The sequence below is a fragment of the Trichoplusia ni genome, chromosome 21 (genome assembly GCF_003590095.1).
Source record: "Trichoplusia ni isolate ovarian cell line Hi5 chromosome 21, tn1, whole genome shotgun sequence".
Classification (NCBI taxonomy): domain Eukaryota; kingdom Metazoa; phylum Arthropoda; class Insecta; order Lepidoptera; family Noctuidae; genus Trichoplusia; species Trichoplusia ni.
In genome coordinates, this window is record NC_039498.1 from 4,296,784 (window position 1) to 4,322,287 (window position 25,504).

Consider the following 25,504-nt stretch of genomic DNA (forward strand, 5'->3'; position numbering starts at 1 on the left):
GTTTTATACAACTTGTATGACATTGGACTAGGTTAGGGAGAAGTTAATTGATCTTTTTTATTTTATTTTTGTATCGTAGATTTTAGCTTCTTGTAATAATTAGAACGGTGTTGTCGCTAATCGACAAAGTTCTTAAATAGTAAATAAAAAAACTTGTATGACATTCAAATGAAATATGATCATTATATAGATCCTGTGTATAGATCAGATAATTAATCAAAACTTTAACATAATATATTTTTATAATCTACTTGCGACACAGTTTTTTAATAATTAATGTGGCTTTTAACGCATAATTAATGTTATTCACTAATTTTTGTTCCAACTAATGATTTTGATTTTTGATTTTGATTCTTATAATCATTGAAAAACAACAAATTCATTATATAAAATACTTACTTACTTCTGCAAACACGTTATTTTCCTCCTGCAGTTATGTAAAAGTAGCCTATGTGTTAATATAGGCTACTTATATCTGCTAACTCCATAAAATTCATCAAAATTGTTATTTGGAGAATCTTCAAGTAGAATGGTGTGTCGAGTAGGTAGCCGCTGCAACAGACTATTACTACATGGTGTTGTTTATTGGGACTCTTTATATCTGTTCGTTTCTCTAATAAAATAAAAATAAAATATTTACGCGAATTTTGAGAAAATTGTATGAGAATGTCCGTAAGATATAATGCGTATTGTGGTTCATGGTGAATAATGTTAACCCATATTATAATATTATAGAAAACAAACCAGATTTTTTTATATTCTTGTTACAATGGAAAGGCTTCAAAACTACTTAATAGTTTTTTACCACAAAGTTTAAATATTTGAAAAGACAATGCAGAATTTTACGACAGTTTGTTTCTTTCCCACGTTTTTATACAATCTCTTTTGTTGTTTGTTTGTCGGTCAGGCTCGTCGTTGCAACTAGCAAGCTGAAATTTTCGGGGAAGCCTCGATTACAATACAATTTACAGCTATAAAATTTGAATGGCGTGCCTTCTTATTCTACATAGAGTTCTCACTTTTAGAACATTTAAAAACGTTTAGGTTTTTAAATCTATTAATTTAACATTGACTTACTATAACCTTTTTATATTGTAATATATCTTTTTCCGTAATTTGACTCTGTTTTTAGTACGTTTATTATGATTATATTTGCAGCCGAACACGAATGCGAAATCAAACTCCTGATACATTAGTAGAGGATGTCTAGGAAAATATGAAAGACCTGTTGATAAGCGATTAGATAAGCATAGTAGAGGATACTCAGTGTACTCAAGTTAGGTTCCTAGCAAAGTTTGATACCGATTTTAAATATTATAACGGCAAAAGGACTATTCAGGTTTATTATGAGTTGTAGAACATTTAGTAACTTGGGTACTTAAAATTATTAAAGAACGTTGGCTGAAAGCATAGTAATTACCTGTGTAAAGTACCTGTAAAGTATATACATGTATCGTTTATAGTTTTGGCATCTGATCGCACAAAATATACTTGACTTTACAGATTATAATATTAACGGTTAATACGTCTGTTATAATCAACTAAAACGGTGTTTGAATACAAAAAAAAACACACGACTAGATAAATACTTGAGACAGTTTATTATTCATTTACATTATATTTGAATTAAAAAATAGTTTCCAAATTAATTATAGCATAAATCACTATCATTATTTATCAGTTTTTTCTGTTAAAATTACAGGCAATTTTGAAAAATATATCCTAATGCCTGCCAAACTATTATTTTAATATGATGTAAAAATAATGTAGTCAAAATTTCCGTCTCTTTAAAACCCCTACAACCTACGTTACCGGTCTTAAAACTATTTTGCTTTGTCATAATTAGCGATATACAGTTTCAGGTTATCAACAAATAGTTACATATCAATTGTTTGATTATGAAAAGCATAAACAGTTTCACAAACACTAATATTTTCGTAATCGTAAGTTACATTACAAAAAAAATATGTTTTAGGAAATGTTTTAGTACTAGTGTCTGTACTAGCTCTTAATGCAGGACAGCTGCCGTCGTCGAAGCGTGAGAGAGCTCTAAACTGCAAATATCGTCATCTCGCTTCTTCAAAGGCATCAACTCTGCTTTAAGAGCTACAATACAGATGTTAGAACATTAGTGTTGCCTAGATGAAAGCAAAGAACGCTGTCATTATGGCGGCGGCCACCATGGCTTTTTTGCTGGTGTCGTAAACTTGTTTCATTTCTAACATTCTTCCCGTGTTCCAAATGACGTATCGAATGCCGTTGAAATAATGGAAGGCGAAAGGTGCTCCGAGGATGATCTTGAGGACGAGTACCGTCATCCTGCCGAGGTTGAGGCTCTGGATCATGGACACGTAGGTCTCGACGCCGTTGGACAGGAACAGCGAGCCGCAGGCCAAACTCAACGCGTAGAACGTTAGGATCGACCCTGAAACCAATTATTAACTGTTATTTAATCGAATGAATATGACATTTCATTACTTTATTTTATACGGCTGATGTAGACAATACATTGATTATATTAAATATGTGGCGATCATAATATATGTGCGAAACTAAAAGGGCAAACATAAGCTTTTCAATTACAAATTTGAGCCAATTTTCTGCAGCCAGAGTGTGGAGGTGAACAGTAGGCAAATTAGGGTAAGCTGTGATTTACTATGCAGTGTAATCTTATCAATTAAAGTGTTATTCAGTAAATATGTATATTCGAAACAATGACTAGCATACTTTTCATATTTTGACCGCCCAAACAAGAGAGATGGTCAAAAGAAATGAAGCGACGATGTCGACAGACACTGCTTATGTACGGTCTGAGTGAACTCAAAGTGGACATAAAAAAGGTTTTATTTAGGTACCTGAGAAACTCAGAACAGTAATTTTGTTTGATCTTTAACCGTATGTCATTTAATAACAAGTCTTTGAAGGGTATCTACTATTTATTATTACTACTATCTATGTATATGCCTTTGTTCGAGATGGAAGCTGATAAAACATTTAAAATTTCTTTTAAAATGTATTATTTTGTTTTTTTACATTGCGTCCTAATTTCACAGTACCGGCAGTCATAGAGGCAAAAATATATGTATTTTTTTTCATTTTCATAAATAACCAACTTGTTTAAGTGGTTATCTTAGCGAACACGAATGCATTTAAAAGACGCACTTTTATTTAACAATAAGCACACCAACTGCGTAATCACGCAAAGCTTTAGATAATATATAATGTTAAATAGAAGATATTTTATAGAAGTTATTACACAAATCTCAATTTTGCTTTTGTGGAGCATTTAATGAGATTTTTACAAATTAATTAACTTTGGATGAATTGACAACCTAATTATATTCAAATTAATTCTGTTTACTATCAATTTTACATTATTTCTTCACCTTTAATTTTAGTAACAAGATACATTTATTCGATTTTATTTTCTTTACAACTACACAATAATAAATAAATATGCCTACAACAATGAAGAACCTGAACCTTAACTAGCCACGGCATTATGAGGAAAAACCTTATGCAAGACGGAATTCGCTTAGAAATCAACGAAAAAGTCGAACTCAGAAACTATTAGGTACAACTCGTGAAAAAAGCACCCGATCCAATCGTCACGACTTCTAATATACACTATGCATTTATGGACAAAAATAGACACGGCTATAATTCCATTGCCTCTGATTCGGATAAAAAAATATGGTAAAATATGGTTAACGACTGCTAAAAATGCGTACGAAAAAGTGTAAATTTGATTGTGTTCAACACGGCTCCATAAAATATATTGTTAATGTAGCTTGCTCATAGATATTTTATTATTAAGCAATCATGGCCCCTCCTCGTTGCACATATACAAAGGGAGAATGGTCACGGTATAATAAAATCTATTAAAAACTGAGTGACATCCAACAATTGCTATGGGTAATTAAATACTTATGGTAAACCTACCTGAGTAGTCAAACTGCGTACCGCCTAGCAGTCGATAATAAACCAGACACACAAGGCTAGCCCACTACGCCTAAAGCCGCAGTATTCTTCTGTTAAGTAGCCTCTCTGATATATGGGCCATATATCAGAGGCTATTTTCTCCACAAGTGGGGCAGTATATTCCGTGGGACGACTTTCCCGCAAACGAACAAAAAATAACTACATATATCTAAATGTCCTATCAGTCAAGATGGATATGCAAAACTGATTAAAATCGATTGTGTAGTCTAGGACACCATCGCAGAAACACAACGTGACGCGTCTTTATAATTTAGTTGTAGAATTTTAATATTGAATTGCACTTCTCAACATTCAACGTCCAAGTCATTCATTCCCCTGCCCTTATCCCAATTATTATTTGGGGTCGGCGCAACATGTCCACCTTTCTATCTGACGTCATCTCAGAAGAAACACTCTGCAGCCATATCGTGTTTAACACAATCCATCTGTCGTTTTCTTGGTCGTCAACTCATGTCGGTCTAAGTCTGGCTACTTTGGATTTAAGAGACGAAACCCACACGTATTTGAAACTGACTTGACTTGTACACTACTTAATCTTAATACTATCACAATTTCAGATACAAGAAAGTATTTATTAAACCTATCTACATGTTTTTTAAGATGTTAATAACTATAAAATTCATAAGTCAAAATCATTCATAAATGTAGTACCATATTACTTGTACAAATTATCCTTAAAATTATGAGACTCATCTTTGTCATTTTGTCTCGCCCAATTCGCCACAAAACTCTTTTTAAACTCGGATTGCCTATACATTAAGAGAAACTGCAACAAAAAACTAGTTTCAATAGAAGACAACCTTTTTTAAAAGACTTTCTCAAAGGCTCCTTGGAGTGTAATTTTATAGAGACCGGATATTAAATCGTTGATCCTAACATCCTTTCTAGAACTGTATCTGTAATTTGTAACAAAGTAAGGGAAATGTCCTTCTTCCTATATGATTGTTCCTTGGAACCATTATTATGAAACACTGAGTGCATGAAGTGGAAAAGAAACAGATCACGTTTGAGATCAGTTGCAATAAAATGGACCTTTTCTAGAACGGCAAGTGACGTAACAGGATATAAGGCGCACAACTCCCTGTATCTGAGAAGAAATGATAAAAATCACACGACAATTGCTGTTACACTAAGTAATATATTTTATTACCAATACCGACAAATTCAAGGAACTAAAAGTAAATCGTGCAAATCGTAACATTTTCATTGAGAATATTAGTGAAATACTCTTTCTGTCAAGCCAAAACAAATTAGTCAATCAATCAATAAAGCCTATCAAGGTCTGCTACTAGACGTAGGCCTCCCTGAAGATCCCTCGCGTTGCGTTGCGTTGTCAATCTGATTAGCTTTGGATAGCGTTCAACACATATAATTTATTACGAATTGATCATAAGTACTATGCTTCAAAGACTAAATTGACTATATCTCGACTTTAAAACTCAAATTTTGCAACATTGCCTAACAAAGCCAACACAAGGCGAAGTCATACGAGACCGTGAGTAACATTATAAATTTATGAAATTTACGAAACTATGCTCATACCCAGAAATCAGGAAGAACTTAATTTCACGCTAATATTTTGTTATTACTAGAACCTAATGGATACGAAACTTCCATAATATTACATACACACATCATTTTCCATATCACGAACAATAAAACCGGGAACACGGGAATCGTCGGGGTTTTAGATTTCGGTATGTGCCAAATCACAAAACCCTTTGATAAAGAGTGGCGGGCGACATAACCAGATAATCCGGAGAATCAGTCAAAAACTACGCCCAATTAAGCGCAACAGATCTGCGCATAGGAAATCTAACGACATCGATCATTCTATCGACATCGTAAAATTCAATAAAACCTATGAAACTGTCTCGTCGGTGGACGAAATATTCAATTTGAATAATTTCTACACGACGCTCCGTAGCGCTTGTTAAGCCAATTATCTTGCAACGAAACTCAGAACTCAACCGTAGTGGACTTGATCTATTCATATTATCGGTGATTAAAATAAATAATCGAGGGTTTTCAGCGTTTATTTCCATAAATGCAGCGCTTAAGGGGAAGCAATGCCCCAAGCTTTTTATTTGTTTGACGTCAAAACATCTACCTTATTTATAGTCTACCGTAATTATCCGAGTTTACATTTAATACTTATAACGTTCAACTTGAGAAACTTTTTTTTCATAATTAGGACCAATTGTTCTGATTAACCTTGCGTTCAGGTAGATTTTATTCTATCTTAAATAAAAGAAGACAAATACCTTCTTTAACTTTCTAAAGTAGGTCTTAGTTAGTCTTTCTAGGTACATGTCGGTTTTCGAATTAACAATACGTTGCAGAACCAAAATCGAATCCAATAGTCTACAAAAAAGGAATATACCGGATTTTGCAGAACTGTATCTACATGAAGAATTAAAAAACAAGAACCGTATCAAAGCAAAAAACCTGCCAGTACGATATCCATAACAGTTCTCGTTCACAATTTGGAAACGACGAGTTTTACAATATGTCACCACGCGAACCCCAAATTTACTTTCGTGCCGAACGAAGAGATTAAAATCAAACACTAGGCACAAAAATTAAATTCATACGAAGTTTGCTGATCTTTCACGGGTTATTTTAGGTACAGAACGGGTTCATTGTTTTTAAAGTAAAACAAATGGTCATGAGCTAGGAACAAATGCGGTATAACTGAGAGATTGAAAGAACAGCAGATTTTATGTCAACATATATTATCTTTTTCTTGTTTTGACACTATGAACTTCACAAAAACACAATATGTAGCGAAATCTTAAACTTTAAGACGGAGATACGATTAAGAATTTAAGAACCAAAAGACATGTGAACAGTACCACCAATTTACAAAACACTTAAACAGCTCTCTGCAATAAAAATAACCCTTTCGGCAAAAACAAGACTGTCCGTAAAAAGCGTATGAGCGCATAATGCAATTCGACTAGATAGGGAGAGCTTGTACAATCGGAATTCGCAAACGTTAAAAACGATCACGTCCGTCACAAATAAGAACAAAACGCAAGAGATTACCGATAGTGTTGTCGAGTAACGTTACGTGATTCAGCATTAATAATAAAAGCAAACATCCATGCTAATGAATATTTCGTAGCGTCAAAACTTTTAAAAAATTTCATTTGCAAGTCCATTAGAGGCTTTCAAAAACCATCGATATGCATATATTTGATGAATGGGATTCTTTCCGCACTATATGTAAGTGATTGTATGTCCGCGGACATGTCACGCGTAAAAGCTCCGATCGGTCATTTAAATATCCGCTGGGGCCGGTATTCAAACCCAATAACAACCGAATCCCTCCTGATCGTATTCAATTCACTGAGGGGCCGCACGACATGTGTTCTTCTCCGATACATGTCTATCGGCTGTTATCTCTACATTCGTTTCTTCCTCTTGACAATTATTGTTAATAGATATACTGCTTTTTACATTCAAGTTTTAGCCCCTGACGCAAAGATACGCGTTGTAGGTAAGCGGGTCTAACTGTGATTTGTCTCTACCTGTGGTATCATAGCTTCCTAACAAAAATCAATTAGTGTGTTTTATATTAAAGGTAAATTATGTGCGAGAGTTCTTAGACAAGTTTGATAAAAATCAGTCGGGCCTTTTAAAAATTGTAGGGGAGGTTTTTACCGTCGGGTGTTTCGCAATTTTGTAAGTAGTAAATATTGAAATATTAGGACGTCTTATTAAACTGTAACATCTACACTGTATTATATTATATGTTAACATATAAATTCAGCTATATTTCTTACAGAACATTTTATAATTTAAATTACACTACACGTAATTTAAAAATCCATCACTCTATAATTTCGTTACCGAATCCCAAATGATATTAAATGAAAAGCGGTAAAGTTTTCAGACTGTTCAATTTCAGAACACTTACTTACACGTTTATTAATATATCTGATTGAAACCACCCAAGATAATAAAGTAATATTCGTTTATCCGCTTTCGAATTCATGTCGGTAATTTGATCCTTTTGAACAGGATGAAATAAATTTTAGTTACGAAATAACTATTTGCTTAAACCATCCATCTATGAAAGAGAATTTTGTGAATTTACATACTACAGATGTGATTAATGGATTTAGACTTGAAACTTGTTTGGTAAATCAAAAACATTGAATTCTTGCGCTCATTATGAGTATTTACAAATTATTTGTATATCGAAATACGAATAAAAGACTGTAATAGATAATAAAAATATTTTTCTATGTTAATATTGAAAACACACTATCTAATTTATTGATTTAGAAGTAACTTTGATATTAGACAATTGGAATAGAGTTTAACATTAAATAATTGTAACTTTTAAATTAAACAAAATTAATTTCCGAAAGCCTATCTCAATAATAGGATCATAAGTATAATTTCTATTAATAACTCATAAGAGGAAAAGATTATAAGGAAATAGGTATATTCTTTTATTTCTCGTTAATGGTACCTATTATCTCAAAGACATATTATTCACTTTTTTATTATTAAAATATTTTTCTAATTTATTTATTTAATCTTTTACAGCGTGATTGAAATATGTCGTCCTACTAAACAAAACCCTAAATATACAGTTAAGTTGTTCTAGATACATTGTTTGTGGGTCTCTGTCACACAAATTTAGCTATTATGTTACAATCACACGCACTCATAGCGCATCGCACACAGAGGCAGGTAGGTAATTAAAACACAGCGACATCTTGAGATTCCATTGATGCCGGTTTAGAAACAATCCTGTGTGATAGCACACTGTAGTTGCTAGCAGTGTAAATTGTTGAAGTATCACAAAGGCTTATTACACATTTCAATTTTATAAGATGACTGGGAATTTTGTTTTCAATGTTTGACAGTAGCAAATTATACTTAAGAAAAACGTTGCAAGGTTTTCTTAAATTTAAATGTCGCAGTATGCTTTGCAATTGAATAAAGTCAGTCTCCGTATAACAGTATTAAATTAAAATCAGATGAAGGACGATCCGTAATACGTCAATGAATTTGTACACGTAAAATAACAAATATGTATTTTTTTTAATCTGGCAACAATTTTAGTCAAAGATCAAATTCCCTCCGTGCAGTAATTATAAAGCTCGCGCTCGTACCGGTCCCCTCGATTGAAAATGCAGTTTTGAAAACCACATCAATAGACCCGCGAAACTCATTTGGCTACCGTTGTTCGCCAGTATCAAAGTCCACTCGAAATAATCCGTCAATGTTAAAATCTATTTCCCCCTTTGATAATGTAGTACCTATGCACTGTTCAAAGGCACCTCCGCGTACACGCGTTGGTCACGCACGTCGCTCACATCGGGAATTAAGATTTTAATTGTAATTATCTGTGACGTGTCAAGCTAAAACGGACTTTGAATTGAAGGTGGTAAAAGCAAAATCATGTCCGGCAATCTGATCAATGAGGCACCCTTATCGATGAATGCAGACTTAGCGAACATAGTATAACAATAGTACTGAAATCTCCCCATTGTTTTGGACATTTTCGTTCTGTTGCAGGCGAGAGGGCGCAACCCTTTGGCAATTCATTAATTCTGTGAGCACTCGACAAATTCGCATTGTAATTTGTAGCGACCGTTGAGTCTGAAATTATCTACCAATAACCGTCTACGTTTGACAAAAAATAATAAACGCGTTTGACTGTTGATAGTTATACAGTTATACACTAGAAAGCCGTAAGGAAAGACAATAGAAAAACTTGGACATTTCTTTAAATGAAAAGATAAAGTTCACGTAAATGTTGCCTTAAAGGCATAATTAATATAAAACATTTTGCGTTTCTTAGACACGACAAAATGCTAATTAAAAGCTTTTAAGACTAAGCAGAGATAATCCCGTCTTCTTCGAGCTTTAAGAGAAACATTAAAGAGAAAATTATGAAACATTTCCTAGCTCTACTTTGGTTTAGTTAAGTTAAATCATGGATTTGAATCAATACAAACTCTCATCCATGCGCTTTCCTTTAACTACCTCACCAAAACAATTCTATAAATGCAAAATCATTGTGAAAACGTTTGAACACAAATTTATTCAAACCTTCGAATAGAAATTCGATAAAATTTGCCCGACGAGTTAGTTAAATTTTGAGAGGTAACATTATTTGAGAGGTAATATCATGTTTTAATTATGACCAATCCCTACTAATATTATAAATGCGAAAGTAACTCTGTCTGTCTGTTACGCTTTCACGTCTAAACCACTGAATAGATATTAATGAAATTTGGTACCGAGAGAGTTGATCTTGAGAAAGAACATAGGATAGTTTCATCCCGGACTTTTGAAGAGTTCTCTTGGAATAGCGATATAACCCACATCGATGCGGGCGAAACCGCGTGCGAGAAGCTAGTTCGATATATTTTGTAATTTACATTTGATTAGTTAGTTAGTAACGGTTTAAAAAGTATTGCATTTAAACAATCTATACTAATAAAGACAGCAAAAAGTGTTTCATTTGGAACAAAGCTGCGCGATACATAATTAATTTCAGAGAATATCTTAGGAGGCATCACAGATTTAACATGACTCGGTAGGAAAATAATTATAATCACGCGGACTAAGTCACGGGCAACAGCTAGTGCTTTATTCATTAGCTGATATCAAAATACAACAAAATTAATATGACCAATTTTTATATAGGTTCGGATTGTGGACTAACATCATTTGAATTCACCTTTTATTAATGGCGCTTTTGCTATTTAGAATTCTGACGGCACGGATAGCCCAGTTGAATACCGCTACGCCAAACTCACAGCGTACGGCATGCGAAGGGCATGTCCATGTGTGTTTCTCTAATGCTTGCATTAAGTCTGGCCGTCTTTGTGCGTTTGACTTGAATGCTTGGGAAACCAAACGCCAGAAAGTATCTAATATCAAAATTAAAAGATTTGTTAAGTGATCATGGACCAATGTTTTGGTGAAATATTTCTATCGTCAGGTACAGTTTTGTCTATAGTGTGTACCGTGGCGATAATACTGTCTAGGTGCCTCATACCACAATGGCGCTCGCTTCAGAATTACGTCAGCCTGAATCAGATACTATGCGGCACATTACACATGTTCTTTTCAAAATTTCAACCATGTGAAAATTTCGACCCGAACTTGGACTACATACTCAGCCATCATTTGTTGAGAGTTCTCTTCATTGCTAGCTTATTTGAGACTCGTGTTAGTTTACACTCGAAAAATGAGCAATGGAAAGGTAATCGCAACTACGTTCGTAATTTATATTTTCTCTGTAATTACGGCTATTGATCAATGGCTTGTTCGTGTACTTTTGACTCCAAATTTTTTTGTAGAAGGACCCATTTTGTTGACAATGTATTTCTTTGTAGTGCTGAATTTATTTGTGTTTATAACAGTTGTTGTATCGGTCATGTCGTGTTGCAAAAAATGTGCTTCAAGAAGGAGCTTTGGACATGTTCTATTTTTAATTGGAGTTGTGATAATTTGCGACTCTGCTTTAGTCACACTGGTAATTTTGAGTCAAATAGTCAGTAGATTTGAGTCTTTTTCATGTGTAGCGTTGTTTTTGTCTACTCATAGACTAGTTTTTCAATCCATTTTTTTGTTTTATTTCGAAAGTCATCAAGGACCAATTTAAAATTATTTCTTAGGAAATATAGAAATCGTCGTTATAATAATGCCTCTTGCATAGTTATGTTCAGTTTTTAAATGTTCATCTATGTCATAAATTTAACTTATTTTTGTTGTATACTGTAAAATAATAGTAGTAATTAAAATTTCTTGTTATTGTACAAATACTCAAATTATAGTAATCAGACCTAATAAGCATGTAACATTTTAATTAAATATTGACTTTGATTGTAATAATGAACTACAGATTTGTTACTACAACTAATGACTCATTAAAAATAATGAGTGAGATTTAGAAGTATGTAGTTAATACGCGCACATTTATTTTGCAAATATTGTGAAAATAATTACATACTTTGCCACATAAATTAATTTCTTTAATTGTATTCACTAGTAACATTAGAACTACTCAAAAGACACATTTGTGATATATGTCCTCCACTAAAAATATAATTTTAAGTTATTTATTGATGAAATTTATCATCGTAAACACATTTTCAGAAATAAATCCTAGCTAGATGGTTTCACCCCCGTACTTCTGATCTTTGCAAAATTTCATGTAAATCGTTGGAACTCTTTCCGAGATTAAAGTTATACATGAAAAGAAACTGCTCGTTTAACGATATACCTATTAAAAGATAACAATTATAATAAAGTTTATAGCAAAACTATTAAAACACTCGATTTTTGTCTGTAATCTAAATGAAACATTTGGATCAGTTTGCTCGCATGGCTTCCGCCTAATTTAACACTATATTCAAGTTTGTTTCAATTTAATAAATAAAGAAGTACACGGATAACCTAGCGTGTCTAGATCATGTTTTATTCCGAGCTTACGCCTTTTATAATTTTAAGTAAGACGAACGAGGCTTAATATTCCACCCTCTCTGTACACCCTACCTGTAATAGTGTGCATGTTTAAATAAAATGGAGGGATTTATTCAGGTCTTGTGAGAATATTACCATCTGCAACGTCTGAACATCTTTTCTCAAAGTTTTTCGTCAAAACTTTGCGAGAAAAAATATTTTTCTCAAAGTGTAAGTCTTTTATGACTCGACACTGTTTTAACAAACGCTACTTAGGAAGTCACCAGTGGGAGCCACCGCAGTTGTTACAATAGAATCGAATAAAGAGTTTGATAAAAGAACTAAGAGATTTATAAAAAGGGCGTCAGTAAATTGTATCCGTGCATAATATGTTCTCCAAACGATGCAAAATAGATCGAAGTTATTTCGAAAATAATGAACACGGAAATGGCTTATTTAACTCCGCGCAAATCGCCCGCCGAATTCCTACCGGTGAAAGTCTACGGGGTGCCCCTTTGATCCCTATTGACCAGAACCAAGCGAGAACGCTTTAAAACAGCACAACGATTTGCATTAAAAATATAATTATAAAGTAGAGGTTGTTCAGTAATTTTCAAGATTGATAACAAAATAAGCTTGAACTTAACGCACTCGGCACCTCAAAAGTGACAAAGATGACTCATACGAATAACATTTGTATTAAGACTGATTGCACATTACATTAAATCCTGTTGCAATAATAATAAATAAACTTATCACTATTTATTACTATAAAATTATGATGAATATTGAAAGGTTCAACTCACTTTACCTTATGTAATTAATACATATTAACTGTAATCGTGGTTGAAACAGAAACAGTATTAGACTCAATCCTTTTCTATGCCTAGATGACTAAAACAAATGGTTCAAAATGACGGTACATATCTATTTCATATGATATCATACCGGTCGCTCGCTGCGCTATCGAGGTCATGGCGGGCAGGGTGGGCGCGTACACTGTGAGGTGCGGAGACATCGGCCTCTTGAGGCTCATGTTCTTGTGGTCGTGGTCCTGGTCACACAGGGGCACGTACGGCATGTACTTGATCTGGTGGCCGCCGCCGCCACCGCCAGACTTGTGACAGACCATGTCTAGCAGCCCGGGAGATACGCGTATTGGGTTTAGTCTGGAAATAAAAAATAATTGGAAATAATATAGGAAATCACGCTGCATAGAGTTTAAGAATAATTTATAAGGAGAAATTCAATTATTTGATTTACGTAACGGTTTTCCCTAAAACTTTTTGCAACGATCTCTTGAGTCCTTAACCACGAGCCAAAGCGGAGACGCGAAATGAACACGCGTGTGTAAACTGTTACAGTAAAATTGCTGTGTAGAGGCTAAGTTATTATTACACCAAGACACATTACCTACATTTTGTAGGCACGTGAATAACTTAAACTTATCCAGATAGGGTATGAGTAAAACGAATTATTCATATGAAAAATCAAGGTACCACACACTACAGTTTAATTGCATAGCAAATGTAAATCACGTTAACGATAGCAAGCAATTTCCCCCCGATATAATTAAGACACCTATACCATGTGCGGACTTCAAAAGGTACGCATCATGGTATAACACATGTTCAGTTTTGCAGTGTTTACTGCTCACCACCCCATAACACAAAAAAGACATTTCAGATCTCGACTCGGACGGCGGCGCAACCCGTTAACAGACATAAGGAATAAAAAGACTCGTGAATATTCGATTTGCATTTCCTTAAACAGATAGAAGCAAGTTCGTACAAAACCTCCAATATAGAGACGACTCAATTGCAAATTTGTTTGATGTTCAACGGACATATGAATGCGAAAATTTTGGGCGGAGGCAAAAAACATGGAAATTGATACGTATACCTGCTTAACTACCCTGTCTGAATCTACCCGAATTTCATGCGAGATATGCGATGCAAAGTCGAAAGTAAATCGAGGATAAAAAAAACTAGGCGGATACAAAAGCGAGGCGCAGATATTAATAAAAGAATAAAACTGCAGCTATCAAAATTGAAGGGGCACGTGTATCAAAATTGGAGGCACGTGCATCAGAGATTATTGCTGCGAATTTTTATTACGTACGTTGATAAAAGAGTTAGATTACACAAAGGCATCGTATGAGGCAGACGTTATTGGATAACGTACTAATGTTACTTATGAGACTTCAGGTAGCCTTTGTACAAAGCCTTTGGATGCAGATTGCTTCGTTATTTTTGCCTTGTCTTTTAGCAACGAGAGTAGACAAACATTATTGGATTTACTAGTTGATGTATGTTTTGAACAAAAATCAAAATTCTATCATCTTCTTTCTCTTCAAAGATAAGACAAAGTAGATCCATATTATCTTAATATTTACATAAACCAAAAGCGTGGCTAAGATCAAACTACTAAGAGTAGATCAAAACCAACTACAAGATATGTCACGTGGTTCGCCTCAAGCATATAACCGTGTTTAGAACAACATGTGACAATTTAACTTTTACATTACCCGACCCTAAAGTTGAGGCTACATTAGACCGCGACGCGATCTGTCGCGTATGACTAATTACTGTAAATAATTGATGGCTATAGTGCATCACAAACATTACTATAGCAGGGACTATATCAAATTATTACCGTAAACTAAGCAACATTGCTAGATGAGTTCAACAATAATACTATAATATTACTTTGCGTAAAGTTTATGTGTAAAAATTGAAAAAAAAATAGTGGAATTGAAGTCTAAATACCTGGGTATTTTTTTCTAAGAATGCTTATTGCGATATCTACAAACGATAACGAAGATAAAAATATTTCTTTACATTTTCTTGTTTGTGCTTCTGAGCGCTCAGTGAAGTCAGCTAAGGATGGCATGTTTAATGCAAATCGAATCATATTAAAAAGTTATACCAATTAAGAGAATCACGTTGAAAAATTGTTCAAAAGATTTATCCAAGAAATACTGGATAAAGTCACTTTTCCGAGCGACCGAAGTCGCTGGCGTAGCTAGCTATATTAATATAAGGGGGTTCGCTGTCTAGCGGCTACATTATCAGAGGAAAGATGGTACGAGGGTCGGAAGTGAACATTGTGCACTCGATGATCGTTCACGAAGCGGCGACGCCTACAAACTAGTTTGTTTGAATCGCTCGTCTAAAAAAGATTTGTCAATATTCCGTCTAAGGGGTCACTGGCAGTCTGCAAGACTATTTTCCTTTGTTAATTGCTTGTCTGAAAATATCATAGCCCCTACTACTAAATTCCTTACCTAACTTTTATGCATTTAGATTTCTATTTAAAAAGATTCTGGGATTTGGTTATGAATACATATTTACTGTAATATTTTTTGATGACAAAATGCTTCCCGTAATTTTTTCATGGTATATGGAAATGTATTAAGTTATGACGATTACTAACAATACGAAGTATTTGTTATTTAGCGCAAAACCCTCTTATTCTCAATGTGTAGCCGCATGTATTCATTTAATTAATAAAGAAGCATTTATGTTAAGTAAACTATATTTAACTGCTTCTGTAATCTCTTTTTCTCTGAGCAGACAAAAGCATGAAAAACGCTAAGCGAAAACATCGCAATAGTGTCACCCCACCTCATGAAAGGAAACCAAAATAAACCGGTTTTGCGAAGCAAAACGAAAAACCGCGGACAAGCTCACAGCAAGTGCAGAGCTATAGCTATAAACTAGTAACGTCCGGTTTCACGAATTCGTATCAAAAACAAAGCAACGAAAATTCCCCGAAATATCTGCAAATAGTGGAATGCCGCGATTCCGACTAACCATTATTCTGTCGCAGTAAATTCAATATGGCCGGACATCAATCGAACTCTTTGCTGACAATCGTGATTTTTTTGCTATGAAAATATTTCAATAAAAGGCGTGTTTCTAGAAAATCATCTTTGAGCTTTTCGCTTTGTAGAAATTCTTTATCCTGTAAAACTGAATTCATAAATTCTACTTTAATTCTGTGCTTCTTTATGGATGCTAATAAATGAGAATGGCTTCACGGAAGCGATCTGGCTTCTGTGAGAAAAAAATCATGAAGACCAATTATCGTTCCTTATGATTCTTTATCGCATGTCTCCCAATATATATATTACCCGTTAACTTTCCCAAAAATAGCTTATTTCTATGACACACAGTAGGTTACTTAATCTTTTACAAGAAACCAAAATTAAGAAAAAACTGTGATTTTCAAGACATTGGTACTGGGTATATCAAAATTTTTGTCTCACGCGAATACCGAACTGTGATTAATTGTGCTACTGTGGCCGAGTCTACATTACACCGAGTCGTCGCCCTTGACGATGCGTGTAATTATAGTCACAGATACATTTAGTAGAAGTCGTCTATCGTGCTGGTAACCAGTTGTCTAATAAAACCGTTAAAAATTATCTGATAATTAATGTAGTCATAAAGGATAACTACGCCTAAGCGAAAAGTGAAATAGAGTATTTGGCTAAGTTTAGGTTTCCCAAAATATATTGAAACGTATTTTCATTTTCATGATTAATTAAAAAGTGAGAAAGATTAAGCAGCACTTAACATGATGAAATGTTACGAAGTTATAATGAGCGAGAGCCTAAGATTTTACCTAAACCTAGGGTTAGTTTGGTACTCCATCACTGACATTCGATCCTCCACGCATCCCCACATACGAGTACATACACATAGTTAGGCAATACGCACGTTACCCCTCACTTATCAGTCGAGCTCTCCCTTGCACCTGTTATAAAGGCGATTACAATTTGCACGCGATCGATACCATCTCTTTTTGCGAAGTAAGAGAGCGATAGTCATCATTACTAGACGATTCTATTCAAACTTAATAGGTAAAACAGGAAATATCCTTAAAACCTTAAAGAAGTCCCGTGTGGTTTCTCTTAACTATTAATTAGTTTTAGTTAATTAGGTGTCATCTCAAAAACTAGCTTTGTATGAGCTTGTGGTGAACAAACAGAGTCCCAGGTATTTGTTGGGGAGGAAATAAGGTTTGAGAACAACTCGTGTCAAGTATTTGTAAAGGAAGAATTGTCTGGATGTGGAGATCTGCAATCGACTGCCTTTGTGTGTAATATGAATTCGTTAATTAATTAATTTGGGTATTTTATAAGCACTCAAATTTCCTACAAACCTTAAAGTTGAAATTTTAACATGGAAGGATAATGAATAAAAAATATTATACATCATTTAAATGTCCACTACTAATAAGGGATTCATTGTATTCATATTCCGATGGAAAAAATTGAGTTTCACTTTTGGTAAAAATATGAGAGAATGAAAAATCATGTTTTAGTAAATTTTTCCGGCAAATTTTCTGGCCTCTCTTTTCATCACTGATTCAGTCGCGTTTAGTTAACCTCAGGTTTATTCGATTTTCAAGTGGTGTTTAATTGTCGTTTCATGTTGTATCAGTTCATTTCACGTTTACGTACGATTAAAAAATTCTAAATATCCATGTTTTTAAATGTCACTCCATTCAAATTGTATCAAAATCGGTCCAGCATTTTTATAGTTATAAATTCTATTGATATAGATAGATACAACAAGCACTGTCCCAAAAGTAGCTCAACAACATGAGCGTCAAAAGTAGGTACATTAACACAGTCACGGCAACATTAAAAATATACTTTGTTAGCCTAATTTTGTTTTATCTGCTGTTTAGTGACTTTTGATAGAATGATGTTCAGCGACATTAGGAATACTAGTGCACAGATACTTTTGAAATACTCGTGTTTAACGACTTTTGTAAATTTCTGGTGTACATTCTATTTTGTTTCCTAGTTGCGACTATAACTTATGGCATTTTATTGTGAACAGCTGTTTTGTAAAGTTGATTCTGTTCATCGACTTTTGGCGCTGACTGTACCTACACTAAAGATTGCATCATCATATTTTACCCCTTCGCCGACGTCCGGAACGACTATATATATATATATATATATGTATATTACAAGGGGACAAGATGCGAAGGATTTTGCCCATATCTGATATCAAACAGTCTGGAGGAGCTCCGTGCTTTTGGTGATCGACATAATAATAATAACACAAGAGCTAGTTACGGACACGTTCCTGGCTGGACTGCCAACATCACAGCTATCGCATAGCAATGCTTATATATAAACAACTGGCTAGTACAACAATATTATATTACCCTTCTACACGTTATCTGAAATTGTGCAGCTTCAGTCCAGTTACCTACTCGTTAGAGCTAGGCTCAAAGGGAGGTTCAGGTAGACTCTACCTGATCCTCCCTTTACTTGGAATATCCCTTGTAGATGATATATGCTGTGATCTTTACGCTAATTAATTCTACCGGTACCAACAAAGTAGGTTAGAAGAAGATCCTTGTTATAACATCTAAAATATTTAAACGTTGTGACCTTTAATTGTTAAAATAAACAAGAAAGGAATTTATCGAAAATTAAATGTCACAAATTGCTCAAGATTTTTTGTCCCTGAACTTTTTTGTTTTTGTCGCTATTTGGGTAATTTTATTTCTTGAAGATGGGTACGGAATTTATGTTAAAATATGTAAGGTGTTAATACCGGCAAAAGGGTTTTGTATGATTTCTATTTGTAAGAAAATAAAAATCTATCATCTACTCTTGAATATTTTCGTTAAAATTACCTGTCTTGGTAAAATAATATGCGTCCCTTAATACGAGGCTCAAGAAATGATATAAATAATGGATAACACTAAAGGACACGATTAACATCCTACAATTCACTTGAATGCACCATAACGGACGACTTACTACACTATGGGTCGATCGGACCGATCTCCAAAAAAAATAAAGCCTTAGTCAAAATACGTAAATTGAATATACCCTCTAACTAATACATATAGTTGTATACACTAATACTGTTCCTCGTTTCCTTCACAGAGTCTTGCAGAATATTAATATGGCTTAAAATCCTAGTCACATGCATATTAGTCCCGTCTTTGTGGAACATAATATTGCCACTTCTATGGATTCTGAGATGTCCCTAAAGGTGTCTTATCGATGGCGTACTCTTTGTACGATATTACTTCTTTATTAAAAACTAGTCAGGCTTCATTTTATGAAGATCATGTAAAGAATAGATTCATAATTGTTGAACGAATAAGAGCGGTCGCAGACAAGCGTTTCGTTTCAGCATACAGGCTTATAGCGCACCCTTTCAAAAATGAGTTTATACGCACGCATTGAAGGCTAGTCTATACGTGTATAGACGGCCATATTTGTTGGAGCTGGATATGCGAAGTGAAGAATTATACGATAACAGCGGGATGCGATCAATAAATACTGCGGTACAAGTGTTTCGTTAAATATTGTGTGTTCATGGGAGTTAAAGCAAACAATGCAAAATTTATAAAACGAAAACGCGACGGGGTAATGTTGTACGAGCTAAATCGAACCTACTTGAACCGGCTTGAAACTGAATACAGTCATACTTGATTTTTAAGTAACTACATATGAACGTTGACGACGCAGCGCCTGCAATTACTCACTCGTAGCTGTTTCGCTCTTATTAATCGTAGCATGATTTACATCGTTTGGTAGTAATGTTAATCAAGAAATTACTCTTTACTTTTTACCTAAATTATCGCAAACCTAGTCTACAGAATCGAAGACGCGGGTTGCAGCTAGTACAAATGTACCCAAAACACAAAAACATTTATTTTACAGGAGTGTCTGAAATTCAGCGCCGTGGCGGGTTGTGCTCGCCCGGTACAGTGTAAGCCGTGTCACCTCCTTTCGCTACTATTTTAAACTTGCCAAACTTTCCATTGTGGAGTACGTTAAGTATTTCCTCTTTGTGATAAAGTCTTTGTCACGGTTTTTAGTAGTAATAAGTCTATTCATTATTATTTTACAAAATTATTTTAAAGGGATGAGAATTATGACAAGCAGTTTTCATCGTTTGATAGCTAAAATCCCGTGTGGTGTAATTGGTTGCGTTGTATGTGACGTTTCACCTGGTTTTGTATGCTACAAGGTTACAGTGGATTTAAATTATGTTGTAGAAGCTGTATGGAGGTTTATCTCGACATTTAGCCTTTTGACCGAATGTTGTTTGAACGAAACACGAAGAATGCCATATACAGCCATATACATATCTATTTTGGTAAATGAGAATGTCAGTTTCATTTGTTAGGCTTTTATGGCGAAACGACTTGAATACTAACTTAATAACATATGTACCTTTAATAAATGGATAAAACACAATCTAGCGACAATTACCAAAATTAACGAAAACTTTATTTTAATGATCGCTCGGTTATTGTTACTCAAGTGTTATTCACTAATATGTAAAAAAGAGTCGTTATCATTTTTTTGCTTGTAAAACACCTAAATGCCTTTCAATGAGCGTCAAAGAAATAAATACGGCCAATGACTAAATACAGCTACGACGTAGCCAAGTGCTACGGATTCGTAGAGCGCAAGCGAACGGAGTTCTTTAAGATCTCTATGTTTACTAGGTTTTGTTATACAATAATTGAATATTATACTATTTATCAGGTTATTTTACCTATGCCAATTCACCGGCGTATCGAATTAAATTCAAAGCTTAATTTCATAGGATGTGACAGCCTGATAATGAATATTCTATCTCATTTACCAGTGACAGGCAAATTGGCATCTGATAAAATGATTTCGACGAATCCTATTTTACTATACAGAGTGTTCAGATAAGCCTTCGATACTATTTCAATTGTAATACAATCAAAATCAAAATCATCAATACAATACAATGTTTATCAAAGAGGAATAAGTTTTTTGTAAATTATTAATTCTGTATTTAAATCCTGCTAGAAGAACACCTTACAAAATGTTTACTAAGTATGTCTTTATTAATAACTTTAATTGATTATTGTGCATAAAAAATCCAATTGCAGGTTTCAATTTTTCTCTTATTTTAGTATAAAATATTAAAAAATGCTTTTACCTCCCTCCACCATCCCCCACAAAGCGTCGCAGTGTTTGCTGAACACCCTGTTTGTGGAGTTACACCGACATAGATAGTACAGTACAAATTGACGTCAACACACAAGCATAGTGGGCGGAGTTACAGAATATATGTGGGCGTACACAAAGTGCAATGGTTACGTGGAAACGCCCCCTCGTTCGAGCTACGGATTACTTTATCCGTAATTAATCCGCAACAATTTCCAGTGAATACAATATTCTCGAATTACGGGAATACGCTGAAAATATTTTATCAAATAGTTGCATCATTTATTAATTGAATACGATGTTAACAAAGTAGAAAGCCATGTACTTTAAATATTATGCATTATTGTCAGCACGGATATCCAAATTGTATGGGTAACCTCGTCAAGACGTTGATGCGACGCGCCGCAGGTTCGAACCCGCTTAGGTCAAGCACGAACATGTGTGCAATCCATAAATCCAAATTTCAAGACTGAGTATCTTTGCGCGTGAGTCTGAAGTACTTGAAAATACCCGATAACCTAAGAAAAACATTTCGTAGAGCTATCGCTTGAATCGACGTTAACTAATAAGCACACTACAAAATACATAGTTAAGAAAAAAATATTTTTAGAAGACCGCGAAACTGATTAATTTTCGCCACTAACTATGTCAGTACATCCCACATATTATTTGGGTAAATTTCGACAGTCCAGTTTAGCTGAATTATAAATTTTGAAAACCAACTCTATCTGCTTATTTATACACAATATCTCACAGTGTGGATGTCAGAACAGAAATGACTTATCGACAATCAATAATAAGATTAATAATATCGTTTTACTGAGAGTCCCGTCAGACCGAAGATATTGTATCAATACGATAATTACCAAAATAAGAACATAATATTAATTTACTATCGGCCGAGAAATGTAGTTCCAGATTGAACGACCAACAAAATACTGGCAGCAAACAGTGGTCTTCAAACAAAAATCGCGACCGTACAAACGTAGTAGGTACCTAACCGACAACACTTTATAACGCTGCGCATAGTCGCCGACAAAGGATACCGTCTATTTGACATTCACACCGGGCTCACTGGAACCTGATCACTTTCGGCAGACTACATGTTTGAATACAGCTTTTGTAGAGAGCTTTACAGTGATTTCCGAGGCACGGTGGGGTCTCGGTATGCCCATCGGCACACCAACACGGACGAGAGGGGCTTAACTCCTATTACTGGTCAAGCCGGGCCCCTTACTTGTAACCACGATTCCTGTTCCTTCATACACTAGATGAGTAATATCAATTTCATCGGATCGTGATGGAAAATTATCTCAAGCAAATTTTCAGCACACACCTAATATGTGCGCAATATTAAAAAACAAGAAGCAAGGGGAAAGAGAACCCATTTAATTAAAATAGTTTTGGGGGGGGTAGTCATTTCACGTCATAAATCAGTCGAAAAGCCTCATAAAATCTAATTATATATTTTATCTATCTAATATATAAAATTCCCGTGTCACGATGTTAGTTACCGTACTCCTCCGAAACGGCTAAACCGATTTTTACCAAATTTTATATGCGTATTCAGTAGGTCTGAGAATCGAGTAACATCTATTTGTCATACCCCAAAGTGTTAAGGGTTGCTCACACTAAAAAAATATATTTTATTTTTTGTAGCATGAAATATACATAGAATTAGAAATAATTTATTAGGCAAAACAACGTTTGCTGGGTCAGCTCGTCTTTATATACATTAAACACCTTCGACAATACGCAAAATTTCATACTAATATTTATCCCTAAAAGTATTCACTGAATCAACTTCGAAAGAAAGACGAATATGCGTCGCAGTTGGTTCAACCGTTAAACTCCACCCGGCACGTAAACTTCAAATATCAATTATTACCCCTTTTACATTTTTTTTTATTAATAGTACTAAACACTAAACGTGAATGTGAAGCACTTAAATAAAAAAAAAAGGAATTGTTTTATTCCGATTGGGCGCATTCTATCCACTTTAAAACTGGACATATTAATTACGCCTAAGTATGTACATCTACACGTATAATACACATGTTCACATTCAATAAAATTATCAGTGTGCTCCGTTAATTGCAATCGGCATGAATATCATAACACTCAAGTGAGTCTGATTGAGTTTCGAAAAATATTTCATATTCCAATTATTGAATCCACTCAACAAAGCATCTGTTATGTTTCCTGTTAATTGCAATATGAGTTTACGATAGTTTTTATTAAAATAACTTCAGTTTAAATCTGCCCTGCCGTATACAAGTTTTGTGAGCGCTATATTGGGATTTTAATTGGGAATTTTTAATAAACGTACCGTTGCTTGCGCTTTTTTCCGCCAGATACCTAAATACAGTCGTCAAAGAAAACTAGCTACATTGAGTATCGGCGTTTGACGAGCCGCGTTTAGAAGCTTAAGCGATGGTACACTTTACACAGCACGCTTGAAACGACAAACGAGGCAATCGAGTCGCTTTTTGCAAATACTCATTCGGATGCCGCGCACAGCCGCACACCAATTATACACCTGCGGAAACAGGCAGGTGGAACGATACTGTAGTAAAGGGTAAAAATAAGGACTCATTTTTGATACCGACAAATACGGGAAAACTACACGTTCAAAAAAAGCAATCTTTCTTGGTACCTATCATGTCTTTGAAATGACGAAGAGATATTTTCGCCTAAAAATAGCAGCCTGAGTTTTATGATAAAGAGTAAAAATGAGAAATCTATGTTTTCAATTGCATTTTCAACTGAAGGATCGAAGCTTAATTGACTCAGTAGTCAATTAAGCAGCCAGTTTGGCGTGGTATTCATAGCGCAAAATGCAACATCTATAATAATAGAATAATGTCTCGTAATCTTTTCGTTCAATTATGTTAATTCAGTTTAAGTATTTCTTTATTTTTCCGCAACAAAGTATTTAAGAAATTACCAATGCTAAGTATGCAGGACTTTAGAAGGGGTCACCCTACACTGACAAATGCTAAATTCGGTACAGATCCGTGCAGATAATCGGTACTGACAGGTTGTAGGCCGATCCGTGATACATTAGGACAGTTAGTTGCCTGCATAGAGGTATCTCACCTTCATAGAGATCTGTAATCATGTGTCTAACTTGCTACTTTATTTTTAAACCTACAATGAGGATATGAATATATCCTCATATAATATACTTGCCTATATATTGCGTTAGAGTCCAAAATGACGACTATTTAACATCAGTGCAATTAACAGTTTGAGTCGAGAGACCCACGTTGCCAATGACCAAGTGCCGTGGGTTTGATTTCAGCGTAGAACTAGTACTTAAATATACGGTGATTGACGAATGCTTGTTCTGGGTCTGGGTGCTCTTTGTGCATAAAATTTGAACTCCCCACGACTCAAGGATTGAATAATTTGAACAAGATGCTTTGTAATTAGCAACACAACTTTATTTTATTTTAACGATCTATGCCTGCTACAGCATTTATAGAAAAAGGAAGAAATAAAAATATCTTTGCAAATCGGTATTAGAAATACATCCCACTAACAACCTCGGATTTCTGCAAAGCGACTGAACGCAAAGAGTCCCGAAACTGCGATGAAACAGCGATACAGACGCTAAAATCCTGCTGGAGCATTCACGTCTATGTTTGGGGTATGACGCTATCAATGCCTGGCCAATTAGAGAGAACGCTCATTGGAGACAAACAATCGTCTGTTTACGAATACCAACATATGCACTGTTTGACGTAGCCGCTTGCCTCCATACAGTGGTGGATACAAAAAAGTTTTTCAAACCGCTGTAATCCCAATTAATTCCGTAGGCAATGTTGCAACTAAATATTATTATGAATATTTCGTTCGACGCAAAAATGCTTTGAATCAATTACATACATATAATAAATCGACTTACCTCTCATGTCTGCAAAACCCAATCAAAATGTGTTGATTCGCTCGAATTATTCTAAAATACATAATCACAATATCAAATACAACAAGTTTTTTTATAACAATACGTTTGTTGTAACAAATTCATTCGGGTGTAAAAAATATCTGTCAGGATTTAAAAACAAAATGTGCGATCGATGC

At 34.6% G+C, this 25,504-nt stretch overlaps 1 protein-coding gene across 1 annotated transcript; it reads right to left on the minus strand.

Moving 5' to 3' along the window:
* Window positions 1-1,578: 1,578 nt before the first annotated feature.
* Window positions 1,579-25,504, minus strand: LOC113504214 (succinate dehydrogenase cytochrome b560 subunit, mitochondrial-like). Its single transcript, XM_026886389.1, has 3 exons — window positions 25,329-25,504; window positions 13,390-13,610; window positions 1,579-2,425 (listed from the first exon to the last, which is right to left on the minus strand). Exons 1-3 carry the CDS (start codon window positions 25,388-25,390, stop codon window positions 2,139-2,141), a joined length of 570 nt encoding a protein of 189 aa, XP_026742190.1. The 5' UTR covers window positions 25,391-25,504; the 3' UTR covers window positions 1,579-2,138.

What these genes read in the sequence shown, in the direction of transcription:
- LOC113504214 (XM_026886389.1), bottom strand. Translation starts at nt 25,390, where the DNA reads ATGTATTTTAGAATAATTCGAGCGAATCAACACATTTTGATTGGGTTT. An exon ending in GGGTTTTGCAGACATGAGAG is followed by an intron (nt 13,611 to 25,328) that starts GTAAGTCGATTT and finishes TTTTATTTCCAG; the next exon opens with ACTAAACCCAATACGCGTAT. An exon ending in GATAGCGCAGCGAGCGACCG is followed by an intron (nt 2,426 to 13,389) that starts GTATGATATCAT and finishes AATTGGTTTCAG; the next exon opens with GGTCGATCCTAACGTTCTAC.